At 33.9% G+C, this 15,071-nt stretch overlaps 1 protein-coding gene across 1 annotated transcript in view; it reads left to right on the top strand.

The window, feature by feature from the left end:
- Positions 1 to 14,694, top strand: part of LOC136026095 (sphingomyelin phosphodiesterase 4-like) — a 76,897-nt gene extending 62,203 nt beyond the window's left edge. The window contains exons 9-11 of the mRNA XM_065702372.1: positions 8,160 to 8,296; positions 12,197 to 12,341; positions 14,332 to 14,694. Of these exons, the coding sequence (XP_065558444.1) occupies positions 8,160 to 8,296; positions 12,197 to 12,341; positions 14,332 to 14,640 (591 nt within the window). The 3' untranslated portion in view covers positions 14,641 to 14,694. The remainder of the gene's footprint in view (positions 1 to 8,159; positions 8,297 to 12,196; positions 12,342 to 14,331) is intronic.
- Positions 14,695 to 15,071: the final 377 nt, after the last annotated feature.

The following is a 15,071-nucleotide window of genomic DNA, read 5'->3' as shown; positions in this document are numbered from 1 at the left end:
AAACCAGCTGATTTTCTGTATTAAAACGTAATGATATATGTCATTTATATTCAGCTACGTTTGTTCCTAATATCAATTACTAGAAATTTAAGACTACAGCCCTAGAACGAAAAAAAAAACGAAGTTGCTTCTGAATTAATACACAGTTTGTTTGTGTAAAATAGTTGTTTGTTTAAAAGCCAATTTGACAAAATGTCTACAGAAATCTAAGCTTAATTGCATTTTTAAACTTTAACCTTTTTGTTGATAAGTAAAATTTCTAGCAGTTTTTTTTCTAGCAGAGGGGAGTTGGGCTTAGCTATAAGATGGATTCTAAGGGATCCGAGGAAACTCGGGAACAGAAAACCCACTACAACTTTCTACTACGCTAAAGTTTGACTCTTTCTCGCAAGTATAATTTTTTAAACAATAAAAAACTTTAGCGTAAAGAGCGAGGCGTTGCGGAGGGGACAACCCCTTTCATACACGGAATAATTTCTATTCGTTTTAAGTTTTAGTGTCGCTTCTTGCTTGCAGTTAAAAAACTTATTTTTTTTTTTTTATTTAATTTCTGAACGTTTAATGTATGTTTTCATTTTGGCTCACCGCACATAAATGATTAAAACGAAATTTAAATATTAATTTTTTTTCCGGCCAAATGGCTTTCTCATAGTTTTGATCAGAAGATTTTGATATAAAAAAGGGGGTGGGGGAGGAAGCCTAGTTGCCCTCCAGTTTTTGGTTACTTAAAAAGGCAACTAGAACTTTTTATTTATTTTACGAACGTTTTTATTAGTAATAAATAGGCCTATACGTAACTTAAGAATTAACTTACGTAACGAACTTCTATATTTGTATATTTTTATTACGTATATGAGGGGGTTCGTCCCCTAGTAAATACCTCGCTCTTTACACTAAAGCTTGAATTTTTTCCCAATTCTTTAAGAATGACCCCTGAATCCCAAAGGCCGTAGAATAAATAGTTGAAACTACTAAAAATACTTTAACGTGAAGAGCGAATTATTGTAGAGAAGATAAACCCCCTTATTTACGTAGTAATTTCTGTTCTTTTTGGGTTTTAATGCTGCTCCTTACTTCCAGCTGAATTTTTTTATTTATTTATTTTATCATTGTTTTTGTTAAATAATGCTAGAAAATCCTGCAGCCCCTTCATGGAAGTTCTCTTCCTTCAAGATAAATTCCTCCATGGAAATATCCTCCCAGGTAATCCCCTCCCCCCTTCAACACGAAAAAGTCCCCCTGAAAACGTGTGTACACTTCCCAATAACCATTACTATATGTAAACAATGGTCAACGTTTGTAACTTGCAGCCCCTCCCCCAGGGACTGTGGGGGATTATATCGTCCCAAAAGAAATAATAATTAGGTTTTTCGACTATGCTGAACAAAATGGCTATCTCAGAATTTTGATCCGGTGACAGAAACAAATGAGCTTGGGAGGGGTCTAGGTGCCCTCCTATTTTTTTGGTCACTTAAAAAGGGCACTAGAACTTTTCATTTCCGTTTGAATGAGCCCTCACGCGACATTGTAGGACAACTTGGTCGATACAATCACCTCTGGAAAAAAACAACAAAAAAACAAATAAACACGCATCTGTGATCTGTCTTCTGGCAAAAATTACAAAATTCCACATTTTTGTAGATATGAGCTTGAAACTTCTACAGTAGGGTTTCTCTGATATGTCGAATTTGCTGGTGTGATTTTCGTTGAGATCCAATGACTTTTAGGGGGTGTTTCCCCCTATTTTCTAAAATAAGGCAAATTTTCTCAGGCTCGTAACTTTCGATAGGTAAGCAAAACTTGATCAAACTCATATATTTAAAATCAGCATAAAAAATTAATTCTTTTGATGTAACTATTGGTATTAAAATTCCGTTTTTTAGAGTTTCGGTTACTATTGAGCCGGGTCGCTACTTACAGTTCGTTGCCACGAACTGTTTCAAAATAGATCATAAGCAGTCAATATCTGATTCATAATTTTAGTCCTCTACCTGGCCACATTGGAGTACTCCAAGTTAGTCTCCCAGGCCTTCTCCTTTTTTTTCAGTTAGGATTAAAATTCTCGCTGATAGAATTCCTGACAGATGGAAATAAAGAATATGGGTAACTTATAAGAGTGTGAACTAGCGGTATTACCGACAAAAAACTAGCAACGCCATCTGTCATTTGGCGACACTTGGCATTTTTTCCTGTGCAATAATAAGAACAATCAATTAGCTAGATTAATTTGTAAAATTAGGGTAGTAATTAGTGCCTAGTCTAAGTTCATGAAAAAAAATTATAAAGCTTGAAAAAATGCCAAGTGTCGCCAAACACAAGATGGTATTAATAGTTTTTTTTTGTCGATAATAGTGCCAGTTCCAATTTTACAAGTCCCTCCTTGAACTCCAAGATAAGTTTGAAATCCCCGGTTTTTATGGTTTAAGAATTTACATTTCCTTTGCTCGCCCTCATCTTGAATATGCTTGTCTTGCCTGGTACATTGACATGCCCCAGGAAGAGTCATATGATATCAATACATCCAAAACAGAGCCTTAGGAATAATTTTCAAAGAAGGTAAAATTTCATATTCTCTTCTTCTAAAAAAAGCTGAGTTAGAAACGCTCGAGTCCATGAGATTTAAACTGTTCCCCTGTTTCTCGAAAAATGAAATGAAAAATCCTCGCACGGAAAATACCTCCCCCCCCACCCCAAAAAAACTTCCCATCCACATTCTGCCTGCCATAAACTGCTCCTAAGCCCGCTCAATTTTGTCCCCCTTTTCGCTTCTTTACCTGGCCATATGGAAAGAGTGACCTTTTGCTCCCTAGATTTTATAAATGATTAACAACACATTCCGCCAGTTTCTCTCTTTACTTGTATAGGCGTTCACTATGTTTTGTATATGATCGCTCGTTTTCTTTCCTTTGTACCCTTTTGATGAATCTTTTAATTTTTATTTTAGCAAGGTTTAGTATTTTGACAAGTTATAACCCAAGTAGGCTATATATATATATATATATATATATATATATATATATATATATATATATATATATATATATATATATATATATATATATATATATATTCGCATTTGATAAAATATGATTTTAAATAAGTGTCAACGAATGAATTATTCGTTCGTTGTTGATTTAATTTTCTATCCTTTAGTCAGTTTTAAGTGCATTGTTGTCAGTATTTTTTTTTATTTTTTTTTGTCCTGTTTCTGTTTTTTGATTTTGAAACACGAATTTGGCCCTTCGATGTTTGTGATGGATTAAAAAAAAAAAAATAACCATCTTATTGTAAAAGAAAATGGAAAAAGGAGCTGATTATCGAGCATTTAAAAACATTCTCGCTGTAAAATAAAAGTTTTCCTGTGGTGTTGGGCTCGATAATATTTGAGGGAGAGGAAAGAATGCTTCATATTCATACCCTGTTCATAGGCTTCATTTCACATAAAATACACCATAATAGGATGTTAGAGGATATCCTGTCCAAGCGTTCCTTCTGAATATTTTGAGGTTTTAGCCACGTGATATTTTATTGATTCTTAACCTTTTATAGTCATGGGGAAATCCTTAAGAAATGAGGATTTTTATGTAAAATTTTAAGCTGTGCTACACTGAATAGATTTTTTAGACCCCGATTTCATTAGATCTATTCGAAATCTACTTAAGACTAATCTTTATTCTCAAGAATTAAAAAAAAACATCAAAATACTCTGGACTTCGCTTCCAATTTATGATTGGTGAATTATAATAAAAACGAGGCATGAATCTTCTTTTTGGATTCCCTCCGCCACTTTTCATTTTTCGGACTTAAAGTGTTTTGATGTGCCAATTTGATACATTTTTTGTTCTTAGAATTGTTTTTTAAATCTTCTATAGCGACAAGTATGATCCTACAAGACCTGAAGTACGCACCTGTATCTTTTTGCTCCTCCAAATGTACGACAACGGAGATTAAGTCACTCATTACACCCTTAGGCCTTGGGAATGCTTCTGCCTACTAAGACGCCCATGCCATCAGTGAGCCGTGAACGATCCTTGAGGCTTGGTACTCTAGTATTGTAATCCCTTTCTGTTTGAATTGAGGTGCCTGGCTTACGTAGATCTAGCAAGTAAGTCCAATGTAGTGGGTTTTTGGGTCTTCCTCCGTTACGACCTCCTGGTGGCTGCCAAAGTAAAACAGTTCTTCGGAGTCTGTGGTCGTTCATACGGAGGATAGGTCCCAAATATCTCCAAGTCGAAATCTGACGATGTCTGTCACTAGAGACTATTAGGTCTTTTTACGGATGGACTAGTTTGTCATCTTTTGTGACCAGTAAATGTTCAATAATCTCTGGAGACAGGAGTTTTCCAAACCCCCGACTCTCCTCTTTTGCTTGTCCTATTCTGGCGAGACCTTCTCTCGCTGTCGAGTCAGTGCTCGTGATGATATTCCCTTGGTGCTTGAACTGAACAACTTGTTCAAAATCTTGATCACTACATTTATTGGACATTTGGATGGAGATGCACTTGCTGCCATGCATTTGATTTTCGCTACATTCACCCACAGGGAAAGAGAGATGGCCTTTACCGAAATTTCATCCAGTAATTCTTGAAGTTGTTGTTTACTTAATTCAAGCGCTGCTATTTCGCTTGCAACATTTATATCGTTGACCTGAACTTTGGTGCTTAATCTGATGTTTCTTGTCACTGTGCTTCACAGGATATAATCAGTCATTATCAGAAAAAAGGTAGCGGCGATAGAATATATTCTGGTTTTACTTCTGATAGAATCAGAAAGAAATGAGTTTGGCCCTCCGGTGACCTGACATGGTATTCTCATACATGGCAGTAATCAGCATCATTATTCTCTTAGTTTTTCATTAATAGATGAGAGTTTTTCATAGACTTTCACGACCTACGAAACAAAAAGTCTTCTCAAATTTCAAAAGATCATATAGATCTTCTCTTGCAATTCTTTGCTTTTTTCAGTTATAAGTCTAAGATTGTGAGATTATAAGGTCCGCACATGAGCGGTTTGGCGGGAGACTATACTGTTCATTTTCGAGGCGTTGATCAATTTGCATTCGGATGATCACTAATATAATAAGAGAGAATATCTTCCCGAGCGCTGAGGTAGACTCATAGCCCGCCAGTTGCCTGACACGGTGGCATCTTCTTTTTAAATATCTTGATGAGTGTGCTGAATTGCTTATCCGATGGTACTTTGGCCAATGTTGAAATATGAGTGAAAAGTGAACCAAAATGAAATCCATGCTAATGCCTTAAGACAAAAAAAAAAAATAAGGGACAACACCCAATTTGTCAAACTACAAACAAATTCATGCCTCTCAAAATATAAACAAACCTTCTCCAGCCGTTTCTACGCCTCTTCTCGGTCCAAGAGATTTACCTCTGGTCCCAAGAAGATCTAGACGAACAGTCTTGTGAAACAGTTAATTCCCATGTGTACTAAAACCCTGCAGTGTGGTAAGTCTCGAACATTTAAAGCCTACTTTTCGAAATAAAATGACCTCGATACCTTTCTGAAAGGCAGATATGAACGCCACCCAGTTGAAGAATTCCTTGCACTAGCGTTGCTTTAATTGTCATGTAATCGGTCACCTTGTTGCGAACTGCAAGAACAGTACTTGGTGCTCCAAATGCGGATCTGCCAGTTGCAAGTCTACGCCTCATATCCTATGCCAGAAGACAGCCTTTTGCGTTGGTTGCAAGACACAGGGCACACGTGCTATAGTCTGGGGTGCATGAAAAACCATAAACCATTGAATCCACGACATTGTCACTAACTTTACGATCCAGGAATATAAACGGTTCTTTTGTTAGTTAATTTTCAGCCGAGCTATAATGACGGAAGGTTAAAATGGCTAGAACACGTTCAGTGGATTAAGAATGAAATATTGCCGAAGATGGTCTTTTTTGGCCAACCATCTAGAACCAAACGAAAAGCAGGTCATCGCCAAATTGGGTGAGAGGAAGTCATAACGAAGGATTTAATTGAAAATGGAACTTCTTCGGAGAGTAGGAAAAAGGGGGCATTGAAGAAAATGAGATGGATGAGGAGCGTGTGTTGATGTTTTGACTTTAGGTGGCTTTATGCTTCAGGGAGTGGTTAGAAGTAGAAGTTATACCTATTGGTTTTTGCCGTGACATTATCCCAGTATTAGATCAATGAGACCGTTCACATCAAGCTCAGGTGGGTATTTCATTACGCTAGGTTGTACATACAAGGAGTATACACTACCTCCATTGAGGATAAGTACAGTCATTTTCCGTTCCGTTGTCAATGAGGTAATTTTTCATTACCTCTATTCAGGATAAATCTTTGTCCGTTCCGTAATCTATGAAGTGGTGTTTATCCGAAGAATTCTTATCTAACCTCTTATACAGCTAGTAATTATGTAACTGCTAAGACTCCCACTACTACTAACAGCTCACTGCAACACGAAGCCGTCTGAGGCCAACTAAGCTACGCACGTATCTATTCCATCTCAATCTATTCAAAGTCTTCCTGTTCATAGTCTTCCACGAAATTATCATTTCTGAGGCTAGTTCCACATATTTAAGTAATTTGAGACGAATTCTAACCCCCATTAATCGAAAATGGAAAAACCTGTTAAAAAAATTGTTAAATGAGGAAAAATCGCCTTTTGAAGCTGATTCAGGAATAGTAACTTTTATTTTGGCTACTTTTATTGGTAAAAGTTTATTGCGAAAATAAATTTATGAAGATATTGAAACCCATCGAAAATGGTCTCGGGTCGAAATGAAAAGTGTGTCATTCCAATAACATATAGCCAAAAACCCCACATAGGAGAATTCCAGTCTCCTATCTTGAGCAACACGGAAAATCACTTTTTTTTGCAAGGGAAGTACTGATGCTTATCTTTTCTTTTCTTTCTTTCTTTTATGTCCAAAATTAACCCTAGAAAAAGTCCTCGTTTTAAGCCATTGCTCATTTTTACGAATTAGGGGATATGTTCACCTCTAGGCTGTAGTTAGTATTCTTTGATTTACGATAATCAGGTAGGTAACTATTGGTTGAAAAAGATGCAGAATGTCTGGGGTATGGAATAAAGGGGAAGGGAAAGGTAAAATGTTGAGTCAATAAACCATACCATAAATGATAAAAACAATCTGATTCAAACCTCCATTCCCGTTTATATTTTTTTTTTTTTATTTCAGCTTTAATTAACCCTAGAAAAATCCCTAGAATTAACCCTATAAAAAAACCTTAAATTAAACCCTAGAAAAAGTCCTCGTTTTAAGCCATTGCTCATTTTTACGAATTAGGAGATATGTTCACCTCTAGGCTGTAGTTAGTATTCTTTGATTTACGATAATCAGGTAGGTAACTATTGGTTGAAAAAGATGCAGAATGTCTGGGGTATGGAATAAAGGGGAAGGGAAAGGTAAAATGTTGAGTCAATAAACCATACCATAAATGATAAAAACAATCTGGTTCAAACCTCAACTCCCGTTTATATTTTTTTTTATTTCAGCTTTAATTAACCCTAGAAAAATCCCTAGAGCTAACCCTATAAAAAAAAACCTTTAATCTAGAAAAAATGCTCGTTTTAAGCCATTGCTCATTTTTACGAATTAGGAGATATGTTCACCTCTAGGCTGTACTTAGTATTATTTGATTTACGATAATCAGGTAGATAAATATTAGTTTAAACAGATGCAGAATGTCTGGGATATAGAGTAAAGGGGAAGGGAAAAATAAAATGTTGAGTCATTAAACCATACCATAAATGATAAAAACAATCTGGTTCAAACCTCAACTCCCGTTTATATTTTTTTTTTATTTCAGCTTTAATTAACCCTAGAAAAATCCCTAGAGCTAACCCTATAAAAAAAAAACCTTTAATCTAGAAAAAGTGCTCGTTTTAAGCCATTGCTCATTTTTACGAATTAGGAGATATGTTCACCTCTAGGCTGTACTTAGTATTATTTGATTTACAATAATCAGGTAGATAAATATTAGTTTAAACAGATGCAGAATGTCTGGGATATAGAGTAAAGGGGAAGGGAAAGGTAAAATGTTGAGTCATTAAACCATACCATAAATGATAAAAACTATCTGGTTCAGACCTCCACTCCCGTTTATGTTTTTATTATTATTTCAGCTTTAATATGGATTTAACGCCCTATTTATTTTAGCTTGAAGTACCTCAAATTGACGGTGAGAGAGAGCCATCGGATATTTCTGCTATGAGCATCAATGGTACACCTCCTAGAGGAGATTTTTCTGGCACAGCTATGATGACGCAAGTGCCTGATGATCAGACCTCTTTTGGGTAATGCCTCCTTTCAGATTCTTTTATTTTCAAGTTAGCTGCTTTTGCAAAATAACTCATTTTCAAAATGAATTTTTGTATCGTCTTATGCTACAAACAATGCTGGTGTAAAATGTTAAAATGATGGACAAGTGTCAAATTACGATTTTGTTTTTACGGGAGGCATTTATAGACTTTCTCTGCAAACTAAACTCTATTTGCTGAAATCCTCTTCTCAACTTAAGAGATTTAGTATTCTAAAGACTAATTTAACAACTGATGTTCTTAGGCTCGGCCCTTACCTGATTATGCTTGTATATATATATAAATATATATATATATATATATATATATATATATATATATATATATATATATATATATATATATATATATATATATATATATATATATATATATATATATATATATATATATATATATCTATATATATAAAAATAAGTTGTCTGTGTGTGGATCTGTGGATGGATCAGGTGACGTCATGTTTGTTCGCATATGACGTCTGAATTATTTCACACTAATACAAAAGAAGAAAAAAACTAAAAAAGGTAAAAACTACAAAAAAAACTAAAAAGAAAAAAAAACTAAAAAAGCTAAAAAAGTAAAAAAAAACTAAAAAAAGGTAAAAATCTAATAACTAAAAAAAAACTGAAAAAAATAAAAAAAGGCAAAAACTACAAAAAAAATAAAAACTAATAAAAAAACTAAAAAAGCTAAAAAACTAAAAAAACTAAAAAAAACTAAAAAAAGGTAAAAAACTAAAAAAAAACTAAAAACTAAAAAAGAAAAAAACTAAAAAAAAGGAAAAAACTGAAAAATAAAAGAGAAAAAGAAAACTAAAAAAATATGAATAAATATATATAAAAATAAGTTGTTTGTGGGTTATGTCTGTCTGTCTGTCTGTCGAGTGACGTCGTGTTTGTCCGCATATGACGTCTGAATTATTTCACACTAATACAAAAGAAGAAAAAAAACTAAAAAAGGTAAAAACTACAAAAAAAACTAAAAAGAAAAAAACTAAAAAAGCTAAAAAACTAAAAAAAACTAAAAAAAGGTAAAAAACTAAAAACTAAAAAAAACTGAAAAAACTAAAAAAAGGCAAAAACTAAAAAAACTAAAAACTAATAAAAAAACTAAAAAAGCTAAAAAACTAAAAAAACTAAAAAAACTAAAAAAACTAAAAAAAGGTAAAAAACAAAAAAAAACTAAAAACTAAAAAAGAAAAAACTAAAAAAAGGAAAAAACTGAAAAATAAGAGAAAAAGAAAACTAAAAAAATATTAATAAATATAAAAAATATAAATATAAATATAATATAAATTAGCAATCAACAAAGCACCGAGACACAAATGACGACCGGGACACAGGGAGTATAAATGACGACCAGGACATAAGTAAAAAAAAAAAAAAACTAAAAAAACTAAAAAAATGGTAAAAACTACAAAAAAACTAAAAACTAATAAAAAAACTAAAAAATCTAAAAATCTAAATAAACTAAAAAAGAAAAAAAAGAAAAAAGGAAAAAAATAAAGGAGAAAAACAAAACTAAAAAACGAATGTATATACAGACCGGGACACCGGGATACAAATGACGACCGGGACACAGGGAATATAAATGACGACCGGGACACAGGGACACAACTACAATGGGGACGCCGGGGGGCACAGGGGGATATAAATGACGACCGGGACACCGGGACACAAGGAATATAAATGACGCCCGGGACACTCAAAGAGAAATCACAGACTGGAACACCGGGACACAAATGACGACCGGGACACAGGGAATATAAATGACGACCGGGACACAGGGACATAACTACAAAGGGGACGCCGGGGTGCACAGGGGGATATATAAATGACGATGGCGACTCAGGGAATGGTCGATTAGCAATCACCATCAACAAAGCTCAAGGGCAATCATTAGAATCATGAGGTATAGATCTGAATACGGATTGTTTTCCCATGGACCATTATATGTTGCATGTTCAAGAGTCGGTAAACCTGACAATCTATTTATATGCACAGACAATGGGACAGCAAAGAATGTTGTATATTCGCAAGTTTTACGTAGTTAAAAACATATATATATATATATATATATATATATATATATATATATATATATATATATATATATATATATATATATATATATATATATATATATATATATATATATATATATATATATATATATATATATGTATATATATATATATATATATATATATATATATATATCTATCTATCTATATTCACAGGTGGGACATAGGGACACAACTACAATGGCGCGTAACTAATATGGCGCGTAACGACTTACGCGCGCGGGGGGGCTTGGGGTTGGCGTGAAGCGCCCCCACCAACTAGGTGTTGGGGTGGCGCGAAGCGCCACCCCAACAGCTAGTATATATATATATATATATATATATATATATATATATATATATATATATATATATATATGTTTTTAACTACGTAAAACTTGCGAATATACAACATTCTTCGCTGTCCCATTGTCTGTACATATAAATAGATTGTCAGGTTTACCGACTCTTGAACATGCAACATATAATTGTCCATGGGAAAAACAATCCGTATTCAGTTCTATACCTCATTATTCTAATGATTGCCCTTGAGCTTTGTTGATGGTGATTGCTAATCAAACATTCCCTGTGTCCCCATCGTCATTTATATATCCCCCCTGCGCCCCCGTTGTAGTTGTGTCCCTGTGTCCCAGTCGTCATTTATAGTCGACAAACATGACGTCAGTCGACACAGAAACATGACGTCAGTCGACATCCCGGTGCCCCGGTCTGTATATACATTCGTTTTTGAATTGGTATATGATGAAATAAATTTTTGTTTTTCCCCTTTTTTTCTTTTTAGTTTTTTTTTGGTTTTTACCTTTTTTTAGTTTTTTAGTTTTTTTTTTTTTTCTTTTTAGTTTTTTTGTAGTTTTTACCTTTTTAGTTTTTTTTATTTTTATTTTTTTTTAGTTTTGTTTTTCTCCTTTATTTTTCAGTTTTTTTTCTTTTTTAGTTTTTTTAGGTTTTTAGCTTTTTTAGTTTTTTTATTAGTTTTTAGTTTTGTTTTTTTTTTAGTTTTTTTGTAGTGTTTACATTTTTTTTTAATTTTTAGTTTTTTCTTTTTAGTTTTTTTTTGTAGTTTTTATCTAGCCAAGGTTCGAACCTGCAACCTCTCGGACCTAGAACCTGGAACATAACGCGCTACCAACTCAGCTACTTCGGGCTTGAATACATTTGTTTTTGAATTGGTATATGATGAAATAATTCAGACGTCATATACGGACAGACAGACAGACAGACATAACACACATACAACTTATTTTTATATATATAGATATAGATGTAAATGGTTTAAATAAGCTTCGTCTGACTTGCTTGGAAATGCGGTGATATACACGGTAGATTTTAGATTGATTGAAATTCCTACAGTCTCACTTTCACCGTTACATTCTTCCTTCCTGCCAAGAAAGTTTGGAAACTTTCTTGGTAAAGTTTTCTATAATTAGAACAAACACGGCGACGACGACAGAAAAATTTAACATTTTTTTTCTAGACATTTTTCGCAAGACTTTTGAAAATCTTTGCCTTCATACACACTTTCAGGCTCAATTCATATAGATACGTAGCTGGGTCGTTTTCAATTGACTTCACGTGAGTGTATCTTCTTCGATAAGAACCTAACCTAATGGAAGTATAGTCTAATGTAACATACACGTTGCTTAAAGTATACTATTAATCTATTTTTGCGTAACATTAAAAACAATATTAAAACAAATTTAACATGCACAAATAGATGACATAGTTAAGAAAATATAGCATCGTTATCTTTTATTTATACATAATGGAACTAATTTTGCCTCTTACAATTTCAGGGATAGGCGTCCACGTGGTATAGTACCTGTTCGTCGTTTTGATGTGGCCTACAGAGGTAACCCAGATAAAGCACCCGTGACGTCATATGAACAGCCTTTTTTCGTAAAGCTCTTCACTGCCATTTCAGACAGTCTCAATAGTAAAGTAAGTCAATTCAGTCGATATATAAATTTCTCACCATCTATATCGTCCAGTATCGATTATAATGGAGGAGTTTAATTTGTTATCGTTGCTTATTGCTAACAATATTTATATTGGATATGGTGTCCAGTGAAGGAGGGGTGGATTGGAAATACCAATGATACACCTACCATTATGGTAGTAGTTTATTTTGGCATTGAAGATTATGTTTGTTGGGGGGGGGGGGCTGCAAAATCTATCAAATTATATGAAATTACGAAGGAACGTTGCAAATTTTTTTTATTCCGCTGGGGGGGGGCCCCTGCTTACATGCCTGCCCAGACAACTGCTGTCTTGTAGTGACGATGTTATCACATCAGGAATTTTGCATCAATTCTGTCAGTTTGGTATCAAAGCCTGGGATTATTCCTGTGTGTAGTTAATTTAATGAGGTATTCTTTATAATTAACAATGTAAGTTGGCAACAGTTAAATTAACTATAATTAATAATGTAAGTTGGCAACAGTTAAATTAACTATAATTAATAATGGAATAACGACCTTAAACTTTACAGGTCATCAAATTTTAGTTTTGTGAACGCTTGGTCGCTTTAGGGTGCGTCTGTAGGGACGAAAAGTTTTTTTTAATCTCGTTTGTACCTTTTTAGCGTTACCAAAGTAGAATAAAAAACGACAAGTCATATCTTTAGAATTTGTTTTGATGTAGGTAAAAAAAAATTCATAAAAAACTGGTAATTTGCAATTCTATGCATTGTCGTAGTTAGAGAGGGCTTGGCACCCTAGGATGGATTCTCTTCAGTTGGTTCTTCAAAGGTTTAGTTTTTTTTTACTAATTAATTTTGTAATCATGCGAACAAGCGTTTTGTTAACGCTTGTTCGCTTTAGGGTGCGTCTCTAGGGGTGAAAGTTTTTTTTAAATCTCGTTTGCATATTTTTAGAGTTATCAAAGTAGAAATTCTTGATTCTCTTCAGCTGGTTCTTCAATGATATAATTTGCTATTAACTCTTTTGGGGCCCTCCGATTGAAAAATAATCGGTCCCTGATCAACTGTTCATTTTAAATTCTTTTTTGATGTTCTTGTAGCTCCAGATAAGGATTAGTGGTCATTGAAGAATTATACAAGTGTCTTGAGTTGCGTTCAATTTAACGAAACTTTGTTAACTAACATGTCTATTTTTTCCGCTTTTAGCCTTTTATTTGCCAGAAAGTGAACTAAGAAAGTCTACCAGGATTTTGCAAATAGAGCGGAAATTTTGGCAGAAAATTTGAAGTTGCTATAACGTGAGCCATACTAGAAATTAGGAGATCGAATCACGCTGCAGGAATGCACTGCAGGGCCGACGCAAGGACCTTAGTAGTCAAGAAGCGTCGTTAATTCTTAAATAAAATAAAAACTAGAAATTAGGAAAAGACCATCCAGTTCAGGAGGGTGATGCCTGAAACAGTTAAAACGATGATATAGGCCGAAATCATCCAGGGTAACAAGAAATCAACAATTTTATGAAAATTCTACGCCTCTTGTTTCCTTTTACAAGGAGGAAATTAAACTCCAGCATTAAAATTGCAGCCTTTGAGTGAGCGATTTGAATAAACAGCTGCATCATTTAATCTGGGAAAATGAATAATCATATTTAACAAGATGCAAACCTTTTACCATAGAGGCAACCATGACTTGTCGAGTTCAAATTTCTTGCCAGAAATTCTTTGTAGATACCTAAGAACGAAGAATTCTTAATAGTAGTTTCGTAGTCAACTTTTTGGTTAACTAAGGTTACATTTATGAATTACGTCACCTTTTTTGTTTTATACAAGAAAAGTAGTAATACTAGTAGCCAAGGCCGCATTCAGGATCTTTAGAGTTTACAAAAAAAATAGTTTTATATGAATTTTTTTTACGAATTGGTCAATTTTTTTTTGTTTGGCGGAGGGTTGCACACCTGGTACCCCTCCCTCCTAGTATCCCTTTTTATTCATTTTTTCTAATTTCTTTTAGTTTGGTGGCGAAATTTTGGAACTTTACACAGCTCCTGGTATGAAAGGCAGAGTTGCAAGACAAGTTTTAGCCATGCCATCTCAATATCTAGAAATGCAGCGTGAGGGAACCAGAAAAGTTTATAAAGAGATGTATTTACCCCCACGAATCAATTTACGTCCTTTAGCTAGTTACAGTTTTCTTATGGTTACTTTGCTGCTGTTTTTTCTATTCTTTTTCTTCCTCGGCTGGTCAAGTCCAAGCATTTTTGTTTCAGCTGCGTTGTGCTATGGTATTTACGTCACAATAAAAGCTCTTCTGAACCCTTAGAAGAACGACATGAATTTTTGTATGTTTCCTTTGTAATAAAGTAAAATAGATCAACTTTTTCTGTAGATCAAATTGCATTATACTTGCTAACAAGCTTCTCCACAGCCTGCAAACGGTAAATTACTTGATTACAGATAGAGTTTAAATTAGATCACCTGAGGACAGTAAACTTCTATGAACTACTGAGACAGGCACATTTTGAAGGGGGTAAACCTTTGTCTTCATTTCTTTCACTGTTGTACATTTTTTTAATGAAATTCCGAAAAATAAACATGAATTCGACTGCATTTATCCGTTTTCAAATAATCTATATATGTAGTTAAAAACCGACAGTGTCATCTGACAAAAACATATTAAAACAGCACAAAATATAGTTACTTTTATACTTTTATAATTACATATATACTGCCAGCACAAGTGTAAATTACTTG

This window comes from Artemia franciscana, chromosome 4 (assembly GCF_032884065.1).
Source record: "Artemia franciscana chromosome 4, ASM3288406v1, whole genome shotgun sequence".
NCBI classification, from domain to species: Eukaryota; Metazoa; Arthropoda; class Branchiopoda; order Anostraca; family Artemiidae; genus Artemia; species Artemia franciscana.
The sequence above is the reverse complement of the archived record's forward strand: the minus strand, read 5'-3'. Positions and strand labels throughout refer to the sequence as shown.